The sequence below is a fragment of the Mugil cephalus genome, chromosome 16 (genome assembly GCF_022458985.1).
Source record: "Mugil cephalus isolate CIBA_MC_2020 chromosome 16, CIBA_Mcephalus_1.1, whole genome shotgun sequence".
Taxonomy (NCBI): domain Eukaryota; kingdom Metazoa; phylum Chordata; class Actinopteri; order Mugiliformes; family Mugilidae; genus Mugil; species Mugil cephalus.
Window position 1 is genome coordinate 2,706,668 of NC_061785.1, and position 23,369 is coordinate 2,730,036.

General features: G+C 42.5%; 1 protein-coding gene across 1 annotated transcript in view; it reads right to left on the bottom strand.

The window, feature by feature from the left end:
- ngfrb (nerve growth factor receptor b) overlaps positions 1 to 19,995 on the bottom strand; it is a 42,404-nt gene extending 22,409 nt beyond the window's left edge. The window contains exons 1-3 of the mRNA XM_047609973.1: positions 19,613 to 19,995; positions 11,879 to 12,020; positions 2,470 to 2,826 (exon numbers count right to left, since the gene is read on the bottom strand). Coding sequence (XP_047465929.1) covers positions 2,470 to 2,826; positions 11,879 to 12,020; positions 19,613 to 19,666 — 553 coding nt within the window. The 5' untranslated portion in view covers positions 19,667 to 19,995. The remainder of the gene's footprint in view (positions 1 to 2,469; positions 2,827 to 11,878; positions 12,021 to 19,612) is intronic.
- Positions 19,996 to 23,369: the final 3,374 nt, after the last annotated feature.

Below are 23,369 nucleotides of genomic sequence, written 5' to 3' on the forward strand. Positions count from 1 at the left end.
GGACAAATAATGATTTCACTTTAAGAAGATGCAGGAAGAAGTAAAGCCCAGAAACATTTGCAGCGTACTCTACGTTAGTTTCTCTTTTACTCATTAGATTCTTGAATCAGCGCCATGGACTTAACCACAAGTCGTCACAGGCCAAACAAGATCATGGGAGAGGTACAAAAGACTCCCTTTAGCCTGAGACTCCGCTCTGAGTTGTCCCCTGTGATAACAACATCCTTCAGACCGCGGCCCCGGCGGGCTGCATGGCCCATCAACAGACTCCTTTCATTGTCATCTCACAAAAGCGTTGATTTAATCTGTGAGGCATCAGATCATTGGAATGAGCAGTGACTCCAGTCATAAGGAATTCCTGATTTGTAGTGTGATAGTGCAGCGGGTGCAATGATATAAAAAAAAATATATATATAATTCAGAGCCCTGTTCGGAGATATGACCTCCTTGTAAACCCTCGGCGTGGAGAGAGAAGTGGCCTTTGTGTCTTTGGATGGGATGAGTCGACAAAGACAATGACACGAAGCTTCCTGCTGGCATTTGGGACGACGGTCCAACAATGTCTAGAGTGTGGAGCTGGTGATGGTTTGATGAAGTGGATGTCCACCGACAAACAATGAACTCCAGCAGATTCTATTCAGCATCATCTTGACCCTTTGCAGTGCAGCCCATCATTCAAATTTACTCTGGACAGAAGTTCATGATAAACTTGCCCCGTGTTTAGATAAGGTCATGTGGTTAGACAGCGGAAAAATAAATGGCCCAGCAAGTGGAGGGAACATTTTTGATAGATTTTCTATCAGACTGTGGAATCATATGAAATGCATTGACTTGTAGCGGTGGCAGATTTGTTTAGATTTTCTCGTTTTTAATCATTGCTTCAGTCAGATGTATGTTCTCCTCTCTCTTTTTCTGTCTCTAAGCAGATGTTTTCCCATGAGATGTTTTCATACGGGATACGCCATCTCTGTGTGAAATTCAGTCACTCACTTTCCGCAGAGTTGGATAAGTGTCAGTGCAGGAATTGTCCTAATCCATTAGCTTTAGCTTAGCATTGGCATTGTAATGCCAATTAGCCAATTGTTCGCAAAATAAACTCTTTCCTAATTACTTGTTTCTTGTGAGCTGTACATTCACATGGAGTAAAAATACCAATGCAGTTAACACGAAGGGATTAAGAGAAGCACCAGCAAATCCTCCAACTTCCATCAACACACCGGTGTGACTGGTTTTTAGGTGCTTTGCTGGAATATAGTCCCGAATCCCAAATTTGCCCTGTACTCGATGTGAATATACAGGCCACAAGAACCAATTAGGAAGAGTTTATTTATCACTTTTACAAATGATCGGCTAATTGGCAACCCTACATTACAACAGCTATGCTAAGCTAAAGCTAACAGCTGCGTTGCCAGATTAGGACAATGGCCGGACTGATTAAAAAAATGCTTTGTCTCACTAATCCAACTCTGGGGTACACGGTGAGTTTCTGCTCAAGGTTTTTGCTCAGAGAGTCTCAGGCCACGTTCTGCTAAAGCATCTTGAGACAATTTGTATTGTTACTGATGCTATTTAAATATAATTAAACAACCAAATTCTTCATGCAGATTGTGGGCAGATTCTTGGACAGCCAGTGTCTGGATCATCCACTATCAGCACAATGTTTTCTACAAAGGGATGAGCAGATATTGCCATTTAAGTCCCATTCATCCATTCATTCATTCAGACTGGAGCCTCCTTGGACTTGGACCATGTCTTTGGACTGTGGGATGAAGCTGGACCACCCAGAAAAACTACCCAGGCAGGTTGGTTGGGTTCACCAGAATTAAAAAAATAAAAGAGCATCAAACCATTATCAAAATGCTACTTTCTGCACCACGTTGGGTTATAAACGAAGGTCAGTGCATGTGAGAGTGTGACATTTTGAGAAACGCCTAAGCCTCAAAATGTCGGCCTGGTCTATTTATTTATATTTGGGCTCATTTCAACTGTGAAAAGGTCAGAAAATGTCCCGAGACTCTGTGTCTTTGCCAACACATATGAAGCTTTCAATATCTGCCAGTTATTTACAATCTCTTGCACGTTATAAGAGTAATAACCTCTACTTGGTTCATGGCTGTAATGTGCAACGTCTCAACTTTCGGAAACCGTTGGAGTTTTTCTGTTAATCCAAAGCTTTCACCACATTGGAATTTAAAGATTTAATATGCTAAGCTAACTGGCTAACTGGGCGTACCTTGATGTTTACCTTCCATACTGAGAGTGGGGTGATGTTCATGTCTAACTCTTAAGCAAACAAGCTTTACATTTCCATTTGGCTGCAAGCGTTCACATGACATAAAGCATGCGGCCTGAAATGAGTTGTACAAGCAGACCACACGTGTGAGGACATGTCAGCAGAGCCCACACTCACGTATGCGGTTTGTTTCTTAACCTGACAGCTCCTGCAGCTACACCATGACGTGGACATACCTTGACAAACGGTGTCACTGACAGAGGTGCATGGGCTTAGCACCTCCTCTTCATCACAGGTGGTGCAGGGGATGCAGGGCTCCAGAGAACTCTCCTGGTCCGAGTACGTGTCCCCGACGCACTCCTCACACACCGTGTCGTGGTCCATCTCGCAGGCCAACAGCATGCCCTGGCCTTCGGGACACTTGGTGCAGGGTTCGCAGCGCTGCGAAAAGCTGTTCAGGTAGTAGCCGTAGTTGCACACGCAGGTGGCGTCGTCGGAGTCGGTGCAGGGCGTTTCCATGCGCAGCAGACCTTTGCATTCCGTGCAGGGCTGGCATCTCTCCGTGTGACTGAAGTTCTCGGAAAAAGTTTCGCCTGAAAGAGGAAAAGAAAGTCCAGTTAAGACTCTGAGTCTGAGAACCTCGGTGCTTTTCTGGGAAACCAGCCCACATTCACACCAGTTTAAGTGGAACCAAAGTGGGAGGACGTTACTCCGCGTTACTAAGGCGACAGTAAACAAACACAGTTACGGCAAAATGACAGATCACATGGAGCATCTGCGGCTTTCGTCCTGTTGCTACAGACATTTGTTTTCATCCAGCAGTCCAGCACAAATCAGCTGTTGATGGCGAGAAGACGTAGAATGCGAATGGCATGTAAAAGGTCGATATGTCGGCCGATACATACGTCCTGTATATCTTGCAGACGTAACTATAGCCAAGGCAGACGGGGCTACTGGAGCTAACACAACACAACAAGACGACAGATATTTAATGCAACTTTTAACGTAACAGGCAATCTGCAGACAACTGCAGCTTATCTGATACAAGATGTGGAATCTGAGGATGGTACATGACAGTTTGAGGGTATAAGAGGAATCGTGGGCAGGTTGGAGGATTATTCGTCCAGGTGGGGAGTGGATAACTGCAGGAGGCCATGAAGACCGGGGCAGGTTGATGAGACCACGGCAACAGATGTTGTTTATTGAGCTCTAGAAGATGTAGGAGGAGGGGAGGGTTAACATGCTGTACAGCAGCATAACTAACAACTGCCTCCCGAACCCAAACTGGTTCTAGTTTTAGAGTTTCTACTTTCTGAAACTCTAGGAACCACAAGAAAACCTGAACTTTGAGATCGTAGTGATCTGTTGGGGCAATATGGGTCAATGAGGTCTTTAAGATACAATGGAGCTTGTATGTAAGGAGGTTAGAGCCGATGAAGAGAAGCTAAAGCTGGACTAACATGATCTCCATTGCTAATTCCTGTCAGTGCTCTTTCTGCTGAATGTGTGGACGTAAAACGGAGACTGAAGATTTATATCTGAGAGATAAGAGATAGAAGAGATAACTGCTGTTTCTATTTCAATATCCTGTTTCCTGTTTCCGTTCTTAAAGTTTTGTTTCATGTTTTACTTCATGTGTTTTCCTCCTTTAACCTCTTGAGACCCAAGCATTTGTTTGGAATTCATCTCAGTTTTTTTTAGAGAAGATTGAGATCTTTGGGTATTTGGGATTAATAGGACCTAAGAAGTAAAAATAAATAAATAAATACAATAAACACCATCTTTGAACTGAAGGAAATTATGTGAACACAGGGATTATTTCAGTGTATTTACAATTTAAGTCACCAACACGTACGAAAAAATGAAACCGGAAACGATGGAATCCCAGCGTCCTCAAATGAGTACTTGTTAATTTTTTAATTTTCATGTCACATCAAACTAGAAAAGTTAATAAAAGTTAATAAACAAGTGCATTGACCTTTTACTAACAAGACAAAAGTGTCTCCTTATGAGGACAACGGGTCTTAAAGAAGCAGAATAAGCTGCAACAAACCTAAAACGTAACGTCCCCATATGAGGACGCCGGGTCTCAGGAGGTTATAGTCCCTGTTGATGTCTTGTGGTGTTTTGGTTCCTAAGTTTTTGTCCTGTTTTCTTATTTTTCTGTACCTTCCTTACCCTGCAGCTCCCACCACACCAACGGTTTCTTTAGAAAATCTTTAAAAGTATTTGTAGTGCATAAAAAATATGTCTAAAACTTTTTTTAAATGTGACAAAATGAGAATTTGTAAAACTTATTTGCACAGAAAAATCCTTGTATTCCTATTTTAGCCTTTCATTGCTGCATAAATCTGGAAATAATTTTACGTGCATGACTCTGATGTAGGCTGATTAAATCTGCATGGAGACCTGTGTCTTTAGACAGAAGATAAGATACACACTTCACAGTCCGACCGGACTGATTGTGCGATTTGTATAGTCTGGTGTAAGAATGAGAAATTTCCCTCCAACTAGAATTTATTTTACCTACTGCCTTTAATTTTAGAGTTTAGAAAAAATGTCTCCGCTGGATAAATATTTCTTCTTCTCTCCAAACACTTTAACGTAAGAGTTCACAGTTTAGGAACGGCTTCTTCTTCCAACTGCAAAGAGGACGAATAATAAAATCTAAATCATTTGTTCGTTTTTAAGTCTTTCAGATGACGAACAGCATTGGATCACATGTGTGTTTTCTTTGCAAATGGTTTGTCTACCTGCAAGATTTATAGTACAGACATATCTCCTGAAAGGACGTGATCAATATTGCATGTTTTATGGAATTGTATTTCGGCTGGATAGAGAACTGGGAAACACACTAAATTATGCAACAGACCCATTTGTAAGAGCAGAGAAAGGGAGGAGGGTGGGAGGAGGGAGGGAGGAGGTGGTGGGGGGGTGGAAAGTGCAATCTCAAAATCTTTATCATACAGCACGCAAAAATACTCTCCCACAAAGAAATGATTAAAACATGTTGAGTGTTTCACTTCAGATGAAATAAATAACGTGATTTACAGTTATGATTCTGGCAGGTTTCACGGATCATAAAAAAACCAACTGAATTAATAAAAAGCAACTGTTAGATTGAGACTCGGCCTCAAAGCAGCCGTGGGTTTAAAGTTCCAAACAGAACCAAACTCCTGCTGCATTTCATTTCGTCGTTAAGCCGCTCATTTGTTCCCCAACCAGCTGTTAAATCATCCAGATGTTTAAGCAACAACCCAAAGTGTTATCAGGTTACGAAGCTGAATGATTTATTCTATTATTTTAAAATAATGCAAAATCTAAATAGTTCTTTTTAATGCGGGAGAGAAGCTGTGATCTGAGAGGTCGTTGAAGTCGAGAAATGTGTTGTACAAAAACAAAAAATGCATTAAAACGAGAAGCATTTCTATAACTGGAGTTTAGTATGAATTTAAAAATGTGCAACAAGAGCTACAGATGTGAATGATTTATTTCTTAAATTGTTTAGAGTGTAGGTTTGACATTTACAAGGATTTTTGCTTCTGCCTGAGTCTGTTCAGTCGCTGTAATTAAACCTGTTTATACCAACTACTACTACAAGTATCTATTGTTCCGCGACTGAATAAAACTACTGATACTACTACAAAACCAGCAAACATTCACCGATGCCTTAGATCATGTCGGTCTCCGTTGTGCATGATCGTTAGCGTTAGCGTGTGTTAGCCCTGAGATAAACTGGAGACCTGTCCAGGGTGGGACAGGCTCCCACCTCCACCCCCACCCCCACCCCCACCCTCCGAACCCCCTGACTGCACTGACCCTCCAGAGGACAAAAGGTTACAGAAAATGAATGAATGAATTGTTCCTAAAGCGTTTTTTTGTGTGTGTGTGTGTCTGTGTCAGACTGCATCCTGCTGCCATCAAGGAGTGTCATTACTATAGGGGGGGTCGGGGGGGTCTTGTCTTGGTCTCGGTGGGTGGTACACGTCCAAGTCAAGTTTCCCAGCAGAACACTGATCTGCCACCGCCTGGTTTGAGTCTCATTCCTTTTTTATTCCTGTCATCGCGTGGTCATAATGTTTTGGCTGGTCGGTGTGAGCATTTCGTTCGTCTGGATTCTGGATTCTTACACTTTGCTGCAGTTTCAGTTTCCAGTTCCTCTTTCACCTCTGAACTAAAATAAACCTGTGTGTGGAGGCTGCTGGTGCTGCCCCCCCCCCCCATCGGTCAGTGTCTCACGGCGTATCAGGTTCTGGGGGGCGTGCGTCACGGACCAACCACGGCTCTGATGATGCAGAGATTAAAACAGATGAGGGCAGATAGACGGAAGAAGGGAAGAGAAGAGAAGAGAAGAGAAGAGAAGAGAAGAGAAGAAAAGAGAAGCAGAGGGAGGCTGATATCTGAGTCCTTCGCATTTTTGTTTAATTATATCTTCAGAAGTGGACCCCCCCCCCCCCCCCCCCCCCATCCACACCATTATGTTCTGCAACAGCCTCCATCTCCTCAAACAGAAGCTAAAATCCAGAGCGTGCCCCCCCTCCCTCCCTCCCTCACTCCCTCCCTCCCCAGGAGTGCTCTCAGAGCCATTATCATAATGCCATGCATCAATAATGCAAGTCAATACATTAATAACAGTGGCCCGCAGCAATGGAGGGAGGGAGGGAGGGGCTGGATGGGAGGATGGGAGGGGGAGGCGATGAGGGGGAGGAAGGGGGGAGGAAGGGGGGGGGGGGGTGCAGACGGTCTGTTCCTGGCTCGACACATCACATCATAACAGGACCTGGTCTAACATTCAATCCCTCGCTTTGTTTTCAACGGCCATAAAAGGAGAGTCCTGACTCTGCAGCGCTGCATGTGTGTGTGTGTGTGTGTGCATGTGTGTGTGTGTGTGTGTGTGTGTGTGTGTGTGTGTGTGTGTGTGCGTGTGTGTGAACCATTAGCTGAGAAGTTCACCCTGACTCCCTTCCAGCTGCACTCATCCCATCTCATCTCCACTTATCTTTATCTGCTCATTCGTCCAAACTTCTCTGAGTGTTTAAGCTGGACGAGCACCTCAGCCAGGACCCCCCCCCCACACTCTACCACTCCTACCCCCTCTAACCCCCCCTCTGACTGGACACTGTGTGGAAATCACAGCCATCAAACAGGCCATCATCTGTGGGCAGTCGGCCAGAAACAACAGAAAGTAAAGACGTGAAATATTACAGACGCACAAAGACACAATTATATGGTGGATGTGCAATAAATTATAAGAATATAATATATGTTAAATATTCTAATTATATATAGTATATTTATAATGATGTGTTTTTGTTTTTCAAAGAAATAAAAAAATATAAAAAATATTATAATATAATAAAATAAATATATATATTTTACAGGATAATGTTGTGTATTTCTGAGAATAAACTAATCCAACATAAAATTCAGTTATTCTGGGAAAAAAATTCTTGGATGGAATAATAAAGATGCAGTATAGAAATTCATCTCGTAAAATATAATATTTTTTCTCAGAAATAAAAATAAAAACTGAATAAAATATATATTTTTTTTGCCACACAAAAACCCTCAAGTGAATGCAACACGCTCCCATAGATTCCAAATAAAATAAAATACTTATCATACAATTAATATGAACCAACAGCTGACATCTGGTCAGAAACTCTCCCGCTCACCTTTATCACCTAAACCTCATAATCTACACCTGCACTTTATATTTTAACCTGTTTCAACTATACAATAGTCAGTAAATGTCCTGTGAGTAAAACTTTTCGCCTAATTTTCCTGTAACACATAGAACTTTTAATACCTGACAGTAATTAACTCGGTGTAACGACACCATCCTCTGATGCTGTAAAAGGAAACGTCTCAGCTTTCAAAAACTGTTGCATGTTTTCTGTCTATGTAACTGAGCTCGTCTGACCCGGATTCACTGTCTGCACCAGGATCTAGTACAGAAGTCACTTTGAGAAGCGGTGGAGGGGTTTTTTCTTTAGTAGAGATGCACTTATAAAAGCATCCATCTTTCCAAAGAAGCGGCACAAACGCAAATAAATAACGTCTCCGCGTCCACATTCTTTGTGACTTCTCTCATGACCTGAAGCCTGAGACGTGAGGGGGGCTCCTTGGCAAATGCTTTTCCATCCTTCACTGGACCCGGGGAGGTTTACAGCCATTTCCTGGCCTGGGACGAAAGCTGATCGAGGAATTTGTGCAGGGAAAACTCTGGGAACGTTCCCAGAGAGACGAATGGGCAAATAAGTGGAGATGAAACAGGACAAGTACAGCTGGTCTGGGCTCATAAGGGCTAACCTGACCTTTGACCTCATGTGATTTATAAAGAAATAAAGAAGATTCTTTAGTCCTCAGTCTAAATCTGCACCTTATTACAGACACACCGCAGCTCATCTGATGCACTAATTGCTACAGTTTATTCTTTCTTTCTTTTTAGTTTTTTATTCCTGCAGCAGCATTTGGAGCCGGTCCCTGTCTCTCGTGCATCCTCTCAAAACCACTGTCTCTGTAAAGTCTCTGAGGCCGACTCTGCCTGTTTCCCTACATGGTAAAAGGTCAAGGAGAGAGGAGGCCGGTTACTTCTGGCATCCAGTTCACCCACAAAGCTGAACCGGCTTCACATGGAGCCTCAAATCTGCTCCACTTTTTAAAAAAAGAAACTCATCTCTCAGCGTCTGGCTCGTATCAGGCGGAGGTTTTATGATAATAATAATGTTTTTATACATCTTAAATGGATTCAGATATCCTGCTGATTATTTGACAGCGCTTCCCCTCGCACAATCGGATGATGACTTCTCTGTTTAGCTTCAGCGCCCGACTCTAGGGATTGTTTCACCGCTCAGAGACGACACATCCGTACAAACGGCAGATAAATCTGACCTGAAAACGTGTTTGGAAAAGCTATGATTTTTATTTGAGCAGATCGGCTCCGGATTTCAGCGTTGAGTCTGCACTAATGACCTTAAATTAGCATTTCTGTGCTGCTATGATGGTTCAGTACAATACGCCTTTTTTTTCGATGGAGTGCAATGAAAGTTTGGATGGTAGTGGCTGGGAATCTTTTTGTGCACGATATACCGGCAAAAACAAGCAAGTTTGGGTTAGGGTTAATCAGCGTCCTCTAATATCTGGATCTGAATCAGATATCAGACGATGGATGTGGCACAAATTTGTCCCAAATTTGTTTGTATGGTTCACAAAAAAGATAATAGCTAAGGATAAAAACACAGCAAATTTATTCCACATCCTCCAGTAAACTCCATAACCCTACCCTCATAACCCTAGACCCATAACCCTAACCATGATCTTAACCCTGGATCATCTGTGGCTAAACGAGGCTCCTTATCAATCCACATGGAAGTGGTTCAGGTATCAGAAGGTGGATGTGGAACAACGCAGAACAAACCAGAGAACGACAAGAGCCAGAAAATGGGTCAGGAGAAAGAAAGCAGCCGCCGACCAGACATCCCCCGGTTTGGGGAACCTGTCCCCCCGTCTAAAGCTGTCCCTGAAAACTAAACGAGAAAAAAAATGCTGCACGCAGACTACAGTTATTACGGTAGCTGGTCACTTTACGGTAAATTAAGAATAAAATGAAAAACTCACTCAGTCTGTTCTGTATGGGAAGCAAAGCAAGAGAAGGGAAGATGAAGGGATGTTTTCTCTTCCTACTTAAACCTGTAGTGAAGCAGCTTATTTGACTATAACTTGTCAGCATCATCTTAGACAGAACGTAGAGACAGACGGGAATTATTCTATTTTTATCGTGCTGAATTTTTTATCCCATATCCCTGTAAGTGGCATCACCAAAGCGCCTCTACTGCGTCTTTTGCTCTAATAAGCAGCTCTTAACATGCATATTTAACGTCGTCCCCGGGAGTGAACGGTTAAACCCAAAGAACAGGATGACAACTTAACAAAGCTGTTAATGTCATGCTATCACAAGAGGGCTTTGCAAAAAAAAAAAAAAAAAAAACTACAGAAGGCTCTTAGTGTGACCAGAATGGAGGCGATGTACGGGTGCTAAATCAAAACTTGCACAAGCGTTGCAGTGATTTACGATGCGCCCGTCTCCTCCAGTGACGATGAGCACAGCCTGGGATCTGTCTGAGGAGGACATCACTTACGGGGAGAATGTCAGACGGGCGGCGATTTAACATTTGTCTTTGGGACAGATGAAACAGTAAATCACTATTAGAGACGACGGAGCTCTGAATACGTCCCCGCATGACGTCTCGGCTTTAACACGTGTGTGTGGACGGTACAGGACGTTCATTCATGTTCATGTTCACGTTCATGTTCATGTTTATGTTCATGTTGCTTCGTTCCATGTGAATCATTGTAAATTCTCTTCTGCCCAGAAAGAAGATGGACTGCAGTGACATTTTGGATGGTAGAGGCATTGAGAACGTACCTCCAGTGCATCTTTTGTTCCAGTAAGCAACGACTAACATGCATATTTAATTTTAGGGTCCAAGTAGAAGCTAAACTATAGAACGACCAACCACTGCTCATCACACACCCCCTCGTTCATGTCGTCGTTCATGCGTCAGACCAGCATTTAAACATCAACCAAATGGATAACAGTTCAGCTTTTTAATGTTTTCTCGTTGAGATATATAGATATATGGCGCTACTCCTCAGGTGGTTCTTCTACCGGCTCTGTTTACCTTCTTCTCTACTTCTTCTTCTTGCTTTCTTGGATGTTTTATTCGTTATGGAGCATGTGCACTTGTGTTGTCCAGTTAAAGTCTGATTAAGGCGTATACATGGTGGAGAAAATCAATTACCAATCTCATAATCTGGGTGTTTTAATCACATCAAAAACTAAAACGATTTTAGTCGGAGTAACGTGTTAACATGCACTTAAGTTGTCCAGTTAAAGTCGGATTAAGGCAATAATCCATTTTTTTTTCACATGCATGTAAACGTACTGAGTGTGCGTCACTATTTTTCCCATTTTCCTCAGTAAAAAGATATATTTTTGCTTTCTCCTTGGGGGGGGCATAGCTTTGCCACAAGTCACGTTTTCAGCATGAGGACAACACATGCGCAGAGACGCCGACATAAACACACACATAAACGACAATGAAGAGCTGAAAACACAGCCACAATTTAGAGTTTGTGTCAGCTGAAGGCGACAATATTAAGTTTCACCGTCCACTCTGGGCTCTGTGCTATCAAGCTTCAAAAACACAACATCGAATTTAAAGAAACACTTAGAGTCACAGCACGACGCGGTTAAGCTAACACATCCCTCACTACCCCAAAAAAACACAAAACAAGAAAATGGACGTTGGTACAAAACCAGTAAGGGTGAAGAAGCTAGTCTTTTAGTCCTACGTTGGAGAGGAAATGCCTCTTTAATAAAGACATTTTAAGTTGAAACTGTTAAAAATCCACTTCCAATACGAACGAAACCAGTAAAAGAACTTGTAATCTGATTTAGTTGCTTTTAAAACCACGTAATAAATCACCTTTTAAAGGAGCAATCACTCTGTGGCAACACTGCTTAAGTCTTATACTTTTATTTTACCAGTGTACAACACTTTGTTTCCACTGTTTTTTTTAAAGTGCTACATAAATAAAGCTGAAACATGAAGATGATGATGTTGTTTGTGTGATACTCACTGTCGAGACACTGCTCACACACCGTCTGTGTGGCCCCACACGGTTTGGAGACGCCCTCACCGGGTTGACACTGCTTGCAGCATTCTCCACTGGCCGTGTACTGGCCGGAAAAACATGGCTCCTTATTGGCCAGGGCCCCAACCTGCAAGCACAGCAACATTCACATTCAGTTAATGGAAAGAAACACATAAAAAAATGACTTTATTGATAATAGTCACTAGAGTCGACCAGTCACATTAACAACATGGACGCCTCCGAGGACACAGGTGACGAGTGCAGTAGGTCGAGTGTGTGGAAATACTTCACTAAAGATGAAACCTGTCAGTCCTGAAATACAACAAAAGTGCTACTGCAAAGCATCTGAAAAGACATGCTAATGCTAACGCTATCAGAGGAACAATCCAAACCCTCTGGGCATCAGTCAGTAACAGCTTCACCAAACGTCCTGTGGTAACAGAGAGAAGGAGGCAGCACATCAACCATTTGATTAAGTTCTTAAAGCTTTAGATGCAGAGAAATAACCTTCTGATATTTTGCCCGCGTGTCATGACTTCCTGTTTTATTTTGAAATGTAACTCTCCTTCCCTCATGTGTTGCCTGTGAGACTTCTCTGATTTCTGATTGTTTCCACCTGTTCCCCGTTTACCCTAATGTGTATATATAGTCTGAATCTCCCCTTGTCCTGTTCCAGACTGTTTCAACCTCATCATCCTTCAAGTCACATCGAAGTCTGTTCACGCCGCCTTTGTTAGGATCCTTTTTGCCTCCCTGTGAGTGCGTTTGGTAGTTTTGTAATCCTGTTCAGTATCTTAGTTAAAGTTTCCACTGCTGTTTTTGCACTATTAAATGCTACTGAAGGTGCTGAGCTGCAGCCTGTTTTTATACAGTCTATACATATCTGCAGCTCACAGTACGAAGCACAACGTGTTCAGGTCAAGAATATTGATTTCATTATTTTCTACTGTGTTTTTTATTACAGATGACGTCAGAGACCAGTCTGTGTCGAATTTATTTTGTTTTTTTAAATTAGAAAAAAAAAAACATTCAGTAGATTCTAGTAAACTTCCTGTGTCCTATTTTCCTAAAGTCCACATGCATGATGCTGTTATATCTTCACTCATAAATCACTGTTTTATAACCTGGACACACACCAAAGAAAACACATTAAAACCTGCCAAGTCTCTCTTTTAGAAGGCGGTTAAAACTTTGGACAGGAATCCTCTTAATTTTCATCATTATAATGTCCTTAAAAAAAGTCTGATATTCTTGACCTCGACAGATACCAAATATTTATGGACGTCTGTCTCATGTTTGAGAGCTCTAACCAGAGCTGACTCTAACGTACCCAGGAATAGGACTAAATTCTCACACATCCAAAACTGTGGCAACTACTACTTTTTCTTCTTCTTCTTTTTTTATTTTAAATCTCAAACTCTGGTTAAAAATAAACCAGACATGTACACACACAGCCTAAATAGTTTTCTTACTCTGATGCAACTCTCTGGGTTCTTGGTCCATTAATGTTTTATCATAATAGTGTCTGTCTCTGTTTGTTTGGTTCTGTAACTGTCTGTTGTATGATTGTTGTTTTAAAGTCTTCTCTGTCTTTGGACTACGACTGAAAATTAGCATTCATGCTAAATCCGGCACATTTAAACTGACGGTTAATGCACCAGCGTTGATTAATGTGCATCGTCCCAATTCAATAAACCAATTAAAATAATAATAATAATGATAATAATAATAGTCATGATAGTTTCTGATGACTAACACCCAGACATGGTCTAATTTAAGCCTCATCTCTTCAACTAATCCTATAAAACTGGATGAAACGTCTTCAATGAACTCCAGTTAGCATTTCTTCTGCAGTGTTTTCTTGGTCGTACAAAGAAAGCAAACTTTATGTAGCGTCTCAGTGCGAAGCTTGTGTTTATGTGTCATTATAGCGGCTGAGAAGTGGAGTAAACAAACAGTATTTCTCAAAAAAAGAAGAAAAATAAACAGAATGCTGAGAAGTAGAGATCAGTTTTTCCTATCTGATTTATTTTGGAACAGTTACACAGGAGCAAGAAGGCGGCGCCTGGATGAATGTGAATATCTGTGAGATGATTAATGGGATAGATTTGTACTTTTTCTGGATCCTCTGGTCTCTGTTTTCTGTGCTGCTGTGAAATACGAGTTCATTTGTTTTTTTCTTATCTGGCTTCTGGACGAATTCAAATGAAACAATCTGTGGAAACGATCTCCGGCCTCAGCGCTCGCAACCTGTAGACACATGGGATCTGTAACGCGAGGTCACGAGGAGGCACGGCTCCGCTTTTTTAAAGTTTGTGAAACCACAACATTTGACTCGCACTTGATGCCAAACTGTCACACAAACACTGTAATGGGGCATTTATGAGGCCGAGATGCTTCAACAAAAGCAAACTAAACCACTCATCCAGGCCACGTAACGCCACTCTGCTGTGCATGCTTCAAACGGTAAGCTGTTGACAGATGGAGATGTTTGTGCGTTCCTCTGTTTATGAATAATGCATGAGAATGTGTACGAGCTTGTGCAATCATGCCTGAGGCGAAACGTGTCTGTAAGTCAGTCGGTGTGTACGTGAGACCTCAGAGTGGACCTTTAACATTAAATCACACTAAACCTATTTCCTCTCACAGCAGGTCTTTTTTTTTTATAACTGCACCATGATCTCCAAAGCTCCTCTGACTCCAGGTCTGTCTTTGATTCTCTCCAGATATAAGAGAAGGGGGAGGAGGAGGAGGCGGGGCTCGTTTCAGGCTGCGTTTCCATGGAGACTTTTTTCTCATTCTGATTGAAGTGTCGATTGTTTACATGTGAGGTGATTGATTCTGATCTGATGTTTACATGCACCACTACATTTAATTGGAAGGGACGTTTTACAGATGTGTGACGCGCTCAGATCTCTCGTCTTATCGGCGTTGTAGGTGCTGCAGACGCCATTCACAGTCTCTAAACAATGTGATGTTTTCTGAGGGGCGGAGCTTAACTGGAGGCAAAACATCTCAAACACTATATCCTTCAAACAGCGGTTAGCATATCTCAACGGACTGTTTTGGCAAGAATGGACGAGGAAAATGTATATTTTAGAGAATATACTGAAACACTCACTCCCAGAGGCCGTGAGTGGTACTGTACAAAGTTGACTCTTTTAAAAAGTGGACTTTTTTCACTCACTGTGTGGACGATTTCACCAAAGGACACAGAGCGGACAAAGTCTGGTCAAGTGAAGCCTCTCCAACAAAGATATTACAAGTGGAAGGTAACGTAGTAAATGCAACTTCTGCTGGGAAACCCCTGAAACACGCAACTAATGCTGAGTTAGCTAGCGGTTAGCATTAGCATTAACATGTAACATGAATCCGATAAATAATGATTAACTTGTCGTAATTTGTCAAATCGTCCATCACTCACTGGATGTCAGGACTTGCCCACCATGCAACGTCCAGACATTTACACAGGACCTAATTCAGAAACAGCGTCTACACGAAAGAGAAGTTGGAGGCAAACATATCGTTAGACGCCACAAACAATGTCTGAATGAAGAATTTGAACGATGACTTTTAACCATGTGAACACAGAGACGGCAGAGATATATATAAGATATTACAAGAAGTAAGTGGAACCACTGTGGAGGGAAACACAAAGCAACTTCAACTTGTGCTCCAGCTAGCGGTTAGCATTAGCATTAACATGTAAATGATTATTAACTTAACGTGATTCCAGGCGGAAACTGATGATGCATTACATATTAATCTGACCTGATATGAAGTGTGCAGGCTGTTGTTGATTGTCTCACTCCAATCTTTTCTTTTAAAGACCAACCACGACTGGCTGGTATGTGATAAAACTTCAAGTTAGTGTTTTTGGTTTTTCAGTTTTAGCACCTACAGCAAAGACGACATTTTCACGTTTGTGAAAAAGTGGCCTCAAGCTTCCCTCTGTTCTGCCTCCAGCTAACAATGTGACGCCACAGTGACGTAGGCCATGAAGGCGTCTGTTATTTTGATTTTATTATTAATTAGAGCAGCTTGATTCAGAAAGTTTGTGGGGTCATATCTACTTTTACTATTGTGTTTAACCCCATTGTAGCCGGTCTTCCAGGTTTTCCAGCGGTCCTGAGTTTGTTCCAAGCTTCGGTCCATCTCGGCTCCAATGAATTTTTGATGGACCTTTTTAAACAGTTCAATATTTTTTTTTCTGTCATCTAAGTGTGTAGTTCTTTCAGAGTTGTTATTAAAAACAAGCTCTCCAGTTGAGGAAACGTCGCTGCGCATTCACGTCCAGACAGAGCGGAGCCTGACTTCACTCCGAACAGAAATACTGAGGTGTTTATATGGAGCATTTCCATTCGGTTTGGGCTTCTGAACCGATTGTTATCGGATCCATGTAAACCCAGCTACTGTTCAAGAAGTTAGGATGTTCTACTGTTAGACTTCAGACTGTTCACCTGTCAGTCATAACATTATGACCACAGACAGGAGAAATTAATAACTTTTAACCGTCTTGTGACAATTCATTGTTCTGCTGGAAAACTTTTGGTTGTGGCTGTCATTCATGTGGATTCTACTTAGACATGTTGCACCCACCTAGACCAGACCAGACACCTCCCCCCCCAACCCCATAGCAATGACACTACCTGATGGTTTACAGCAGCCATCCCCAGCAGGATGCACAAAAAACGGTTTAGGAACAACTCAAAAAGACATGAAGAAGAGGACAAGGTGTTGACCTGGCCTCCAGATTCACTAGATCTCAAACTGATCAAGTATCTGTGGGATGATCCACAGGACCCCCTCAGAAGGCCCACGCCCACTCGGCTTCGCTTTTATTCACATATATCAGTTTAAAACCAGTTAAAGAAAGAGTGTTGAGTTTGCGGCAGTAGGAGCCTAATGAAGCCTAATGAATACATGCCAACTTAACTTAACTATTCTCTGATGAGTCACCACACGGGAGACCTACACAATATTAGGAAGGTGGTCATAATGTTGTGCCCGATCGGTGCTGCACATCTTCGCATTGTTTTGATGCCACGGTCTCAGCAAAAATAAATAAAATGAATGAATAAAAACTGCCGGGAGTGAGATTTTTAAAGCATGTCTCACCACATGAGCAGCATGTGAGTCAGAGCCCGAACACACGTGTGGCTGCGTTGACCGATGCGTCGGAGATGAAGGAGGGAGCGCTGCGAGGAAACTGTCAAGCGTCAGGGTTCAGGTGTGTGTGGAATGCTGCCGACAGGAGAGAGGAGCTCTACAAAAACATCAGGTGTCCCCCCAGGCACCTCTGAGTCAGCGGCAGCATGGGTGTGTTCGTGCGTTAGTGTTTGTGTGTGTTTGTGTGCACGTTATCTTGCCCCCTTGACAGTGTCATGGCTCATTCACCTTCAAGTCCTCGGTATTTCACTTTCCACGCAGTCCATGTTTAAGAGCCCGGGGGCTTTGTGTGTCGACGTTATTGCTTCACCTGTTTCACTCAGTCATTTCTAAACGAATCTCTGTGGTTTAGAAAAACTCGTATTTTAACACAGATTGTGCACAAAGCAGTTTTCACACTCAGCTTTCTCAGAAATGTGCATTCGAGCTGCTTTCGTCTGTGCATTTCACTCTTTTCATGTAACGGTGCATCAGTCCCTCCTCTACCCTGAAGTGCCCCCCTCATGCGCTGCACGCGCCCGTTGTCGTGCAGCGCATCAGCAGCCTCACATGCGACCAAACCTGTTCGAAAACTTCTGACTGACACTTTTTGAAACGGCTCCAAGTTCCAGCGTTCGGCTCCTGCTTGTCGTTTCTCTCTGGCCCCCGTTCTTTGCTCCGGGTGTGGGTGCAACGCCAAAAATGTTTCCAAGAGACGAGTTGCATCAGTCGGCCAAACTGTGCACCTGAATCTTTAATCCGATTTGAGCAAATAACTCGCGCAGAGAAAAGAGAAGGAAGAGGAGCAAGTTGAAGCTCGACTTGTGTCTTGTAATTGGTTTTTTTGAGGGGGGGGGGTGGGAGCACGATGATTGCATAACGTACAAATGCATGAAGCATCAACAAGAAGGCTACAACCAATCTTACTAATGCTCCGGTCCATTCTCTGTTCGAGGCACTTAACCCCTGGACCTCAGCTGTCAGCGCTTGTTAAACCATTAGAGTTCCACTAAACCAGCCTCCCAATAAGCTGGGCCTGATTTTAATCCAGCTACGGATCACGAACTGCTGCAGACGTCAAAACGAAGGAACCCTCTTAAACTACGCTGAATCATCATCTCTAATGAAATGAGACGAGGACAGAGACAGAGGAAGAAGAGGAAGAAGAGAAGGATGTGATCTGGTGGTAAGAGGAGGAGGAGGAGGAGGAGGAGGAAGAGTGGGGTTGGGGGTGGTTCAGGCTCTATCAATATTGCATGTGCTGAGCCAGCAGAGGATGCATAGCCATCAGTGGGAGCAGCTGTCATGTATCAGTGATGCAGCCCGCTCCAAAAACCAAACCTCCACAAACTCACGGCCTCTGCTGAGGTTTCTGCCGTTGACTTTTGCTCCTTTGCTCGTGTTGACCTCCCTCTGTGTTCATTTTCCTCTCCTACGATGTGCACACTTTCCCTCTCGTAGTTCGTCCATCACGTCCTGTCAACTAAACGTCCCGGACGTTTCCCTGAATCATATTACTGTAAATTTAACATGTGGCCTTTCTGTGCACAGCGTCCCAGATGAGGAACCTCCTCATAAACCATGTCTCCTCTTTACTTTTAACAAGAAGTGTCAACTTTTTACCAAATCTACAACTTCTTTAACCTCCTGAGACCTCGCGTCCTCATATAGGGGGATAAATTTTAGGTTCATGGCGAGTCCGTCTTTGCAAAACAATGTTCAGTATTGAAATAAACAGTTTTAGGTTTTGTTGCCCATCGGTGACTTTACTGTAACGTACAGAGAAGTAATCCCAATGTCCACACATGAGGACATATGTTTTATTCTTCTTAAATCCTACTGATCCCAAATACCTTGGAGAAATTAAAAACGCAAACCACACTAAAGCTCATGTCTCAGGAGGTTAAAAGAACCAGACTTTTTTTGGGAGTAAATTGTCTCCTCCGAGCTGAAACTCTGATTTAAAGATTTTTATTTATTTATTTTTACACCTGAAGTTGCTGTACCTCATCCAAATCTTAAGGACACCTGTCCTCCAAGCTGCTGCCCAGCTCCTCGAGACAAACCTGTGCTCAGTCGATTCACCATTCTGCCTCTGCGACATTGTCATTATCCCGCTGTCTGCAGGGCCACATGTAACTGAGAAGGGTGGAACTACGGATCCAGCAACTGGAGCTATAGAGTATCAACCTGAATGGCTGCTGCTGCTGCTGCTGCTGCATACATCAGCTCTACCACACTGTGCACTATCACGGCAGTGCACTCAGGACGGGACAGGTGCAAGGGCGCAGACGTAAAAGTTTTATGATTTGGCTTTTAGCGCGGGTTAAATCTGTCAAATGTAAAGTGACATTAAGTCTCAGATTGTGGAGGAAATGTGCAAAACTTGCAGACTTTTTTTTTAAGTGACAGAGCTGAGGATGTTAAAAAAAAATAGTAGGAGAGGAGAAAACTTTCACACTAACTCAGCTAACAGCATCCTCACGCCGGACTCCTGTCGGTGCGTAATTGCGCAAATTTCTTAACACATGACATTTAACAAACAAGCTGATTATGCAAGCGGCAACTCACCAGTCCGAGTAACACTGCTACGAAAACGGAATTCATCCTGTGTCCCCTTCGCATCCTTCCACGGACAGGGTGGGTGGGTGGGGGGGTCAAGAGGATGCGGATCTCACTAACTTCGATGTGAAAAAACCAACGCGTCTGTCATCGTTGCGTATTTTCTTGGGGAGAGAGAAAAAAAAAATAAACACAACTCTCCGGGTAGCTGCTCTCCTCTCCGCGCTGTCAGGTGTGTTTGCGTGGGTGCCGCGGCAGGTAGTCAGCTCCCTCCACACACACACAAATATAAAACAACAACAAAAACAACACAAACAGGCAGCAGAGACTATCCAGTCAGAGCTGGAGCCGCACAGATTGACCCACTTGATTGTCGCTGCGAGTGCGCTTCGCTCCTACTGGGCTCATGTGGCAGCAGCGCTCAGCTCAAAGGCTTCAGGGTAGGACCCATCTCCTTCTCCACGCCCACAGCACACACACACACACACACACACACACACACACACACACACACACACACAAGCATACACGAGTTTCCTCTCTAACAGCGTAAATTATGCTCTAGGATGTTGTTGCTCTGTGGGACAAACCAGCTTTTATCTCTTATCTCGTCTCACTGCAACTGAAACATTTGATTTCCTGACATTTTCTTTTCTGATGTGATCCACTTCTAAATTTAAAAAAAAGTAAAGATATGTGAGGCTTCTATCTGGTTTAGTCTGATGTCAAGGAGGGAGGACATATCAACAAACTTCTGCCCTGAGGCCCGGCTGCATGAAGCATGAATGCACCTTTGACCCAGAAACCTGAGCTGCACACAGGTACAGGTCCACCAAGCGTTGTCAGAAAGCCGACTCAATCGTCCCACTATTCTGATTTTATTTCTCAGTGCACGTTTATCCCGAGAGGTTTCTCAATATAGAAGCACTCTCCACTGATAACACCCGAGGCCACCACCCGCCTGACACCAACCACAAATCATGACTAAACATGTCACCCTGTTCGAGAAGACGCTGGTAGAGTTTCTGTGTGATCCCGGAGCAAAACAAACCGCGTTCAATCTCTTTTCTTCTAAAGGAAGGAAGTGTAATAAAACTCGATGTTTAACCGGACGCTGGACCAAGTAGGTGGCCCCTGATGTTAGAAATAAATCTCACTGATGAGTGTGTGGTGCAGGTCTGCAGACGAACTGTTTACAATCCACGACTGGAACACAATGAAATGTATTTAAATCTGGTTTAACTTTTGAAACCAAAAGACGAGAGAGTGGAGGAGGAGAAGGGAGGAGATAAACACATAATCCATCTGGGTAGAGTAGCTACTCTATGACAGACAGATAGATAAATAAGTGAATAAATAGAAGATATATGCACCATCATATCTATATATATAGACAGAAGTAAGAATGTGAATAAATAAATAGACAACATGTGCGTAAAAACACTGTTGCTGTTTTACGTCTTCTCATGACATGATTGAGACAATATGTTTTTTTTCCTGATAGACTCGTTTATCTCCTCAAAACATGACGCGCATTAATAAGAATAAAAAGAGACAGAGGTGAGCTGTCGTCAAACATTACTGCAAACGTCAGCAGGACTCTCCTCTCTAATTACTGAGCATTTTACGATGTATAAAACAGCGCCCCCTCCAAAGAGTGGCGAAATATGGTATTGCATCGCAAGGAGGCGAAGCAGGAAGAAGAAGAAGAAGAGGAAGAAGAAGAAGAAGAAGAAGAAGAAGAAGCTCACCTGTGATTGGCCTGGACTGTACCAAGGGAAGCCACACCCACTCTTTGGCCTCAGCCAATCAAAACATTGTGTCATAATCGTCATTAAGCCACTGAATGAACTAACGCCGGATATTTAAACAAGTTTGTGTTGATATTTTGTTAGTAAAATTAGCAAGTGCAGCGATGGAGGGTGGAAATTTGGAGGATTTAGTAAAAATAAATAAATAAAACAACCTCTACATGAATTCCTCTGGATCACATGACCAATTTAAGACGACGAAGCAGCAAAACTCTGCTTCAACTTTTCTAGAAAGTGCTAACATAGCAGCTAAACTAGACTATTATCAGTAACTTATGCCACACTTTTTCCTGAATATTGGCGTCAGGTTGGTGCAGAAATGTTGGGAGAAATGGTGAAAAGCAAAACGCTAGCAAGTGGAGATCGCTAGCTAGCTTCAAATGCTCAAAAACAAACAAACAAAACCATGACAGCCGCTTTGCTATTGGTGGAAAAATGAATCCCATCAACCAAGGAAAAGGGAGGAAAAGGGAAAAGTTATATAACTTTGTTGTTTGCTAAATTTGTTCATCAGCTTTGGAAATTTACACTTTAGATTTGCATTTTAAGTTATGAAAATCTAACTTTTTCCTACTCGGATTTTCTGATTTTAGTCTGGTTTTAGCTCTAGTGTGTTAATACAGTTTGTCAAAATGAAAAAATAATTGTAAAATGACAAAATGACACAGGTGAGGTTGTGCTGAAAATAGTGAAACCAAACAAGGCAAACGATGGAAACAGTTTTTAACATGAAATATAAATATCTGACGGAAGGTGGAGAATAAGTGGTTTTATTAGAGGTTATTTTTCTGACCAGTGGCTGAAGTTATATGAATAGTGACATACGAGCTGCATAGATCAGAGTTTTTGTCTCATTAGGTTTCCTTAAAATAAAATATGGTTGGTCATGAAACAACGAAGAGCATGTGATAGTAAGAGATGCACGATACATGGGAGATGACTAATGGATACGGAGGATGGGTGGAGTCGAAGCATATCTGGAAAAGCTTAACGTCCTCGTCAAGTTACAAGCAGCAGAAAAAACTGCCAGTGTTTTTGTGTAGTTACGCTACAGGTGCACGTGTCTAAAGACTGAGCAATAAATAGAAGAACTGCAGCATCACATCGATCGGCCTGTGATTTATTTTTATTTTCTGTAAAGCTTGTGAAGACCGAGGGCAGCGGGGGACATGAGGGTAGAGGAGGAGGAGGAGGAGGAAGCCAGATTTCTACGGGTGGATGAATAATGCATGAACGCAAAGAGAGAGCGAGAGATCGACGATGAGAATCCATTCCACCGTCTCTAATGTGGGGGAAAAGATAGATAAATCTCATTTTCAGCTCGTCCCCCGGCGATTCGTTAAAGACAATCATCTTATTCAACTCAGAAACCGCTAATTGAAATGAGATGGAGATGAGAGAAATCACTTCACAACACAAACACAGATTGGACGGATTATTATAATGTTCAGGAGGAGCCTGTAAATAGACAATAGAGAGTGTGTGTGTTTGTTTTGGGTTTAGTGACATAATTAATGTGAAATTTAACTTTTTGGGAGCTGATATTAAAGAACAGCTTTTACAGCAGAGGGTCTGTTTATGATACTTCTGTGTGAACTGATAAAACATTTTGTATGTTACAATACTTTTTTTTTTTCGGAGGAAAGTTTTTTTTGGAATTCACTGGAAATTTTGTGAGGAAACAAAACTGAATTTAATTTGTCACATGTGCAAAATATATCCAAACAGATGTTTGTGGTGCACACAGATGTTTTTATTTCTATCTTTACGAGGGTGTTCATAAACATGATGCATTCCCCTAACTCTGACTCTGACTCTAACTCAAACTGTAATCTAACCTTTAACCTCTAACCGCACCCTTCACCCTAAACCAGGGGCGTCAAACTAACTTTAGAAACAAACTGGTTCGGATCAGTAACATAATAGAATAATAACCTATAAATAACTCAAGATGT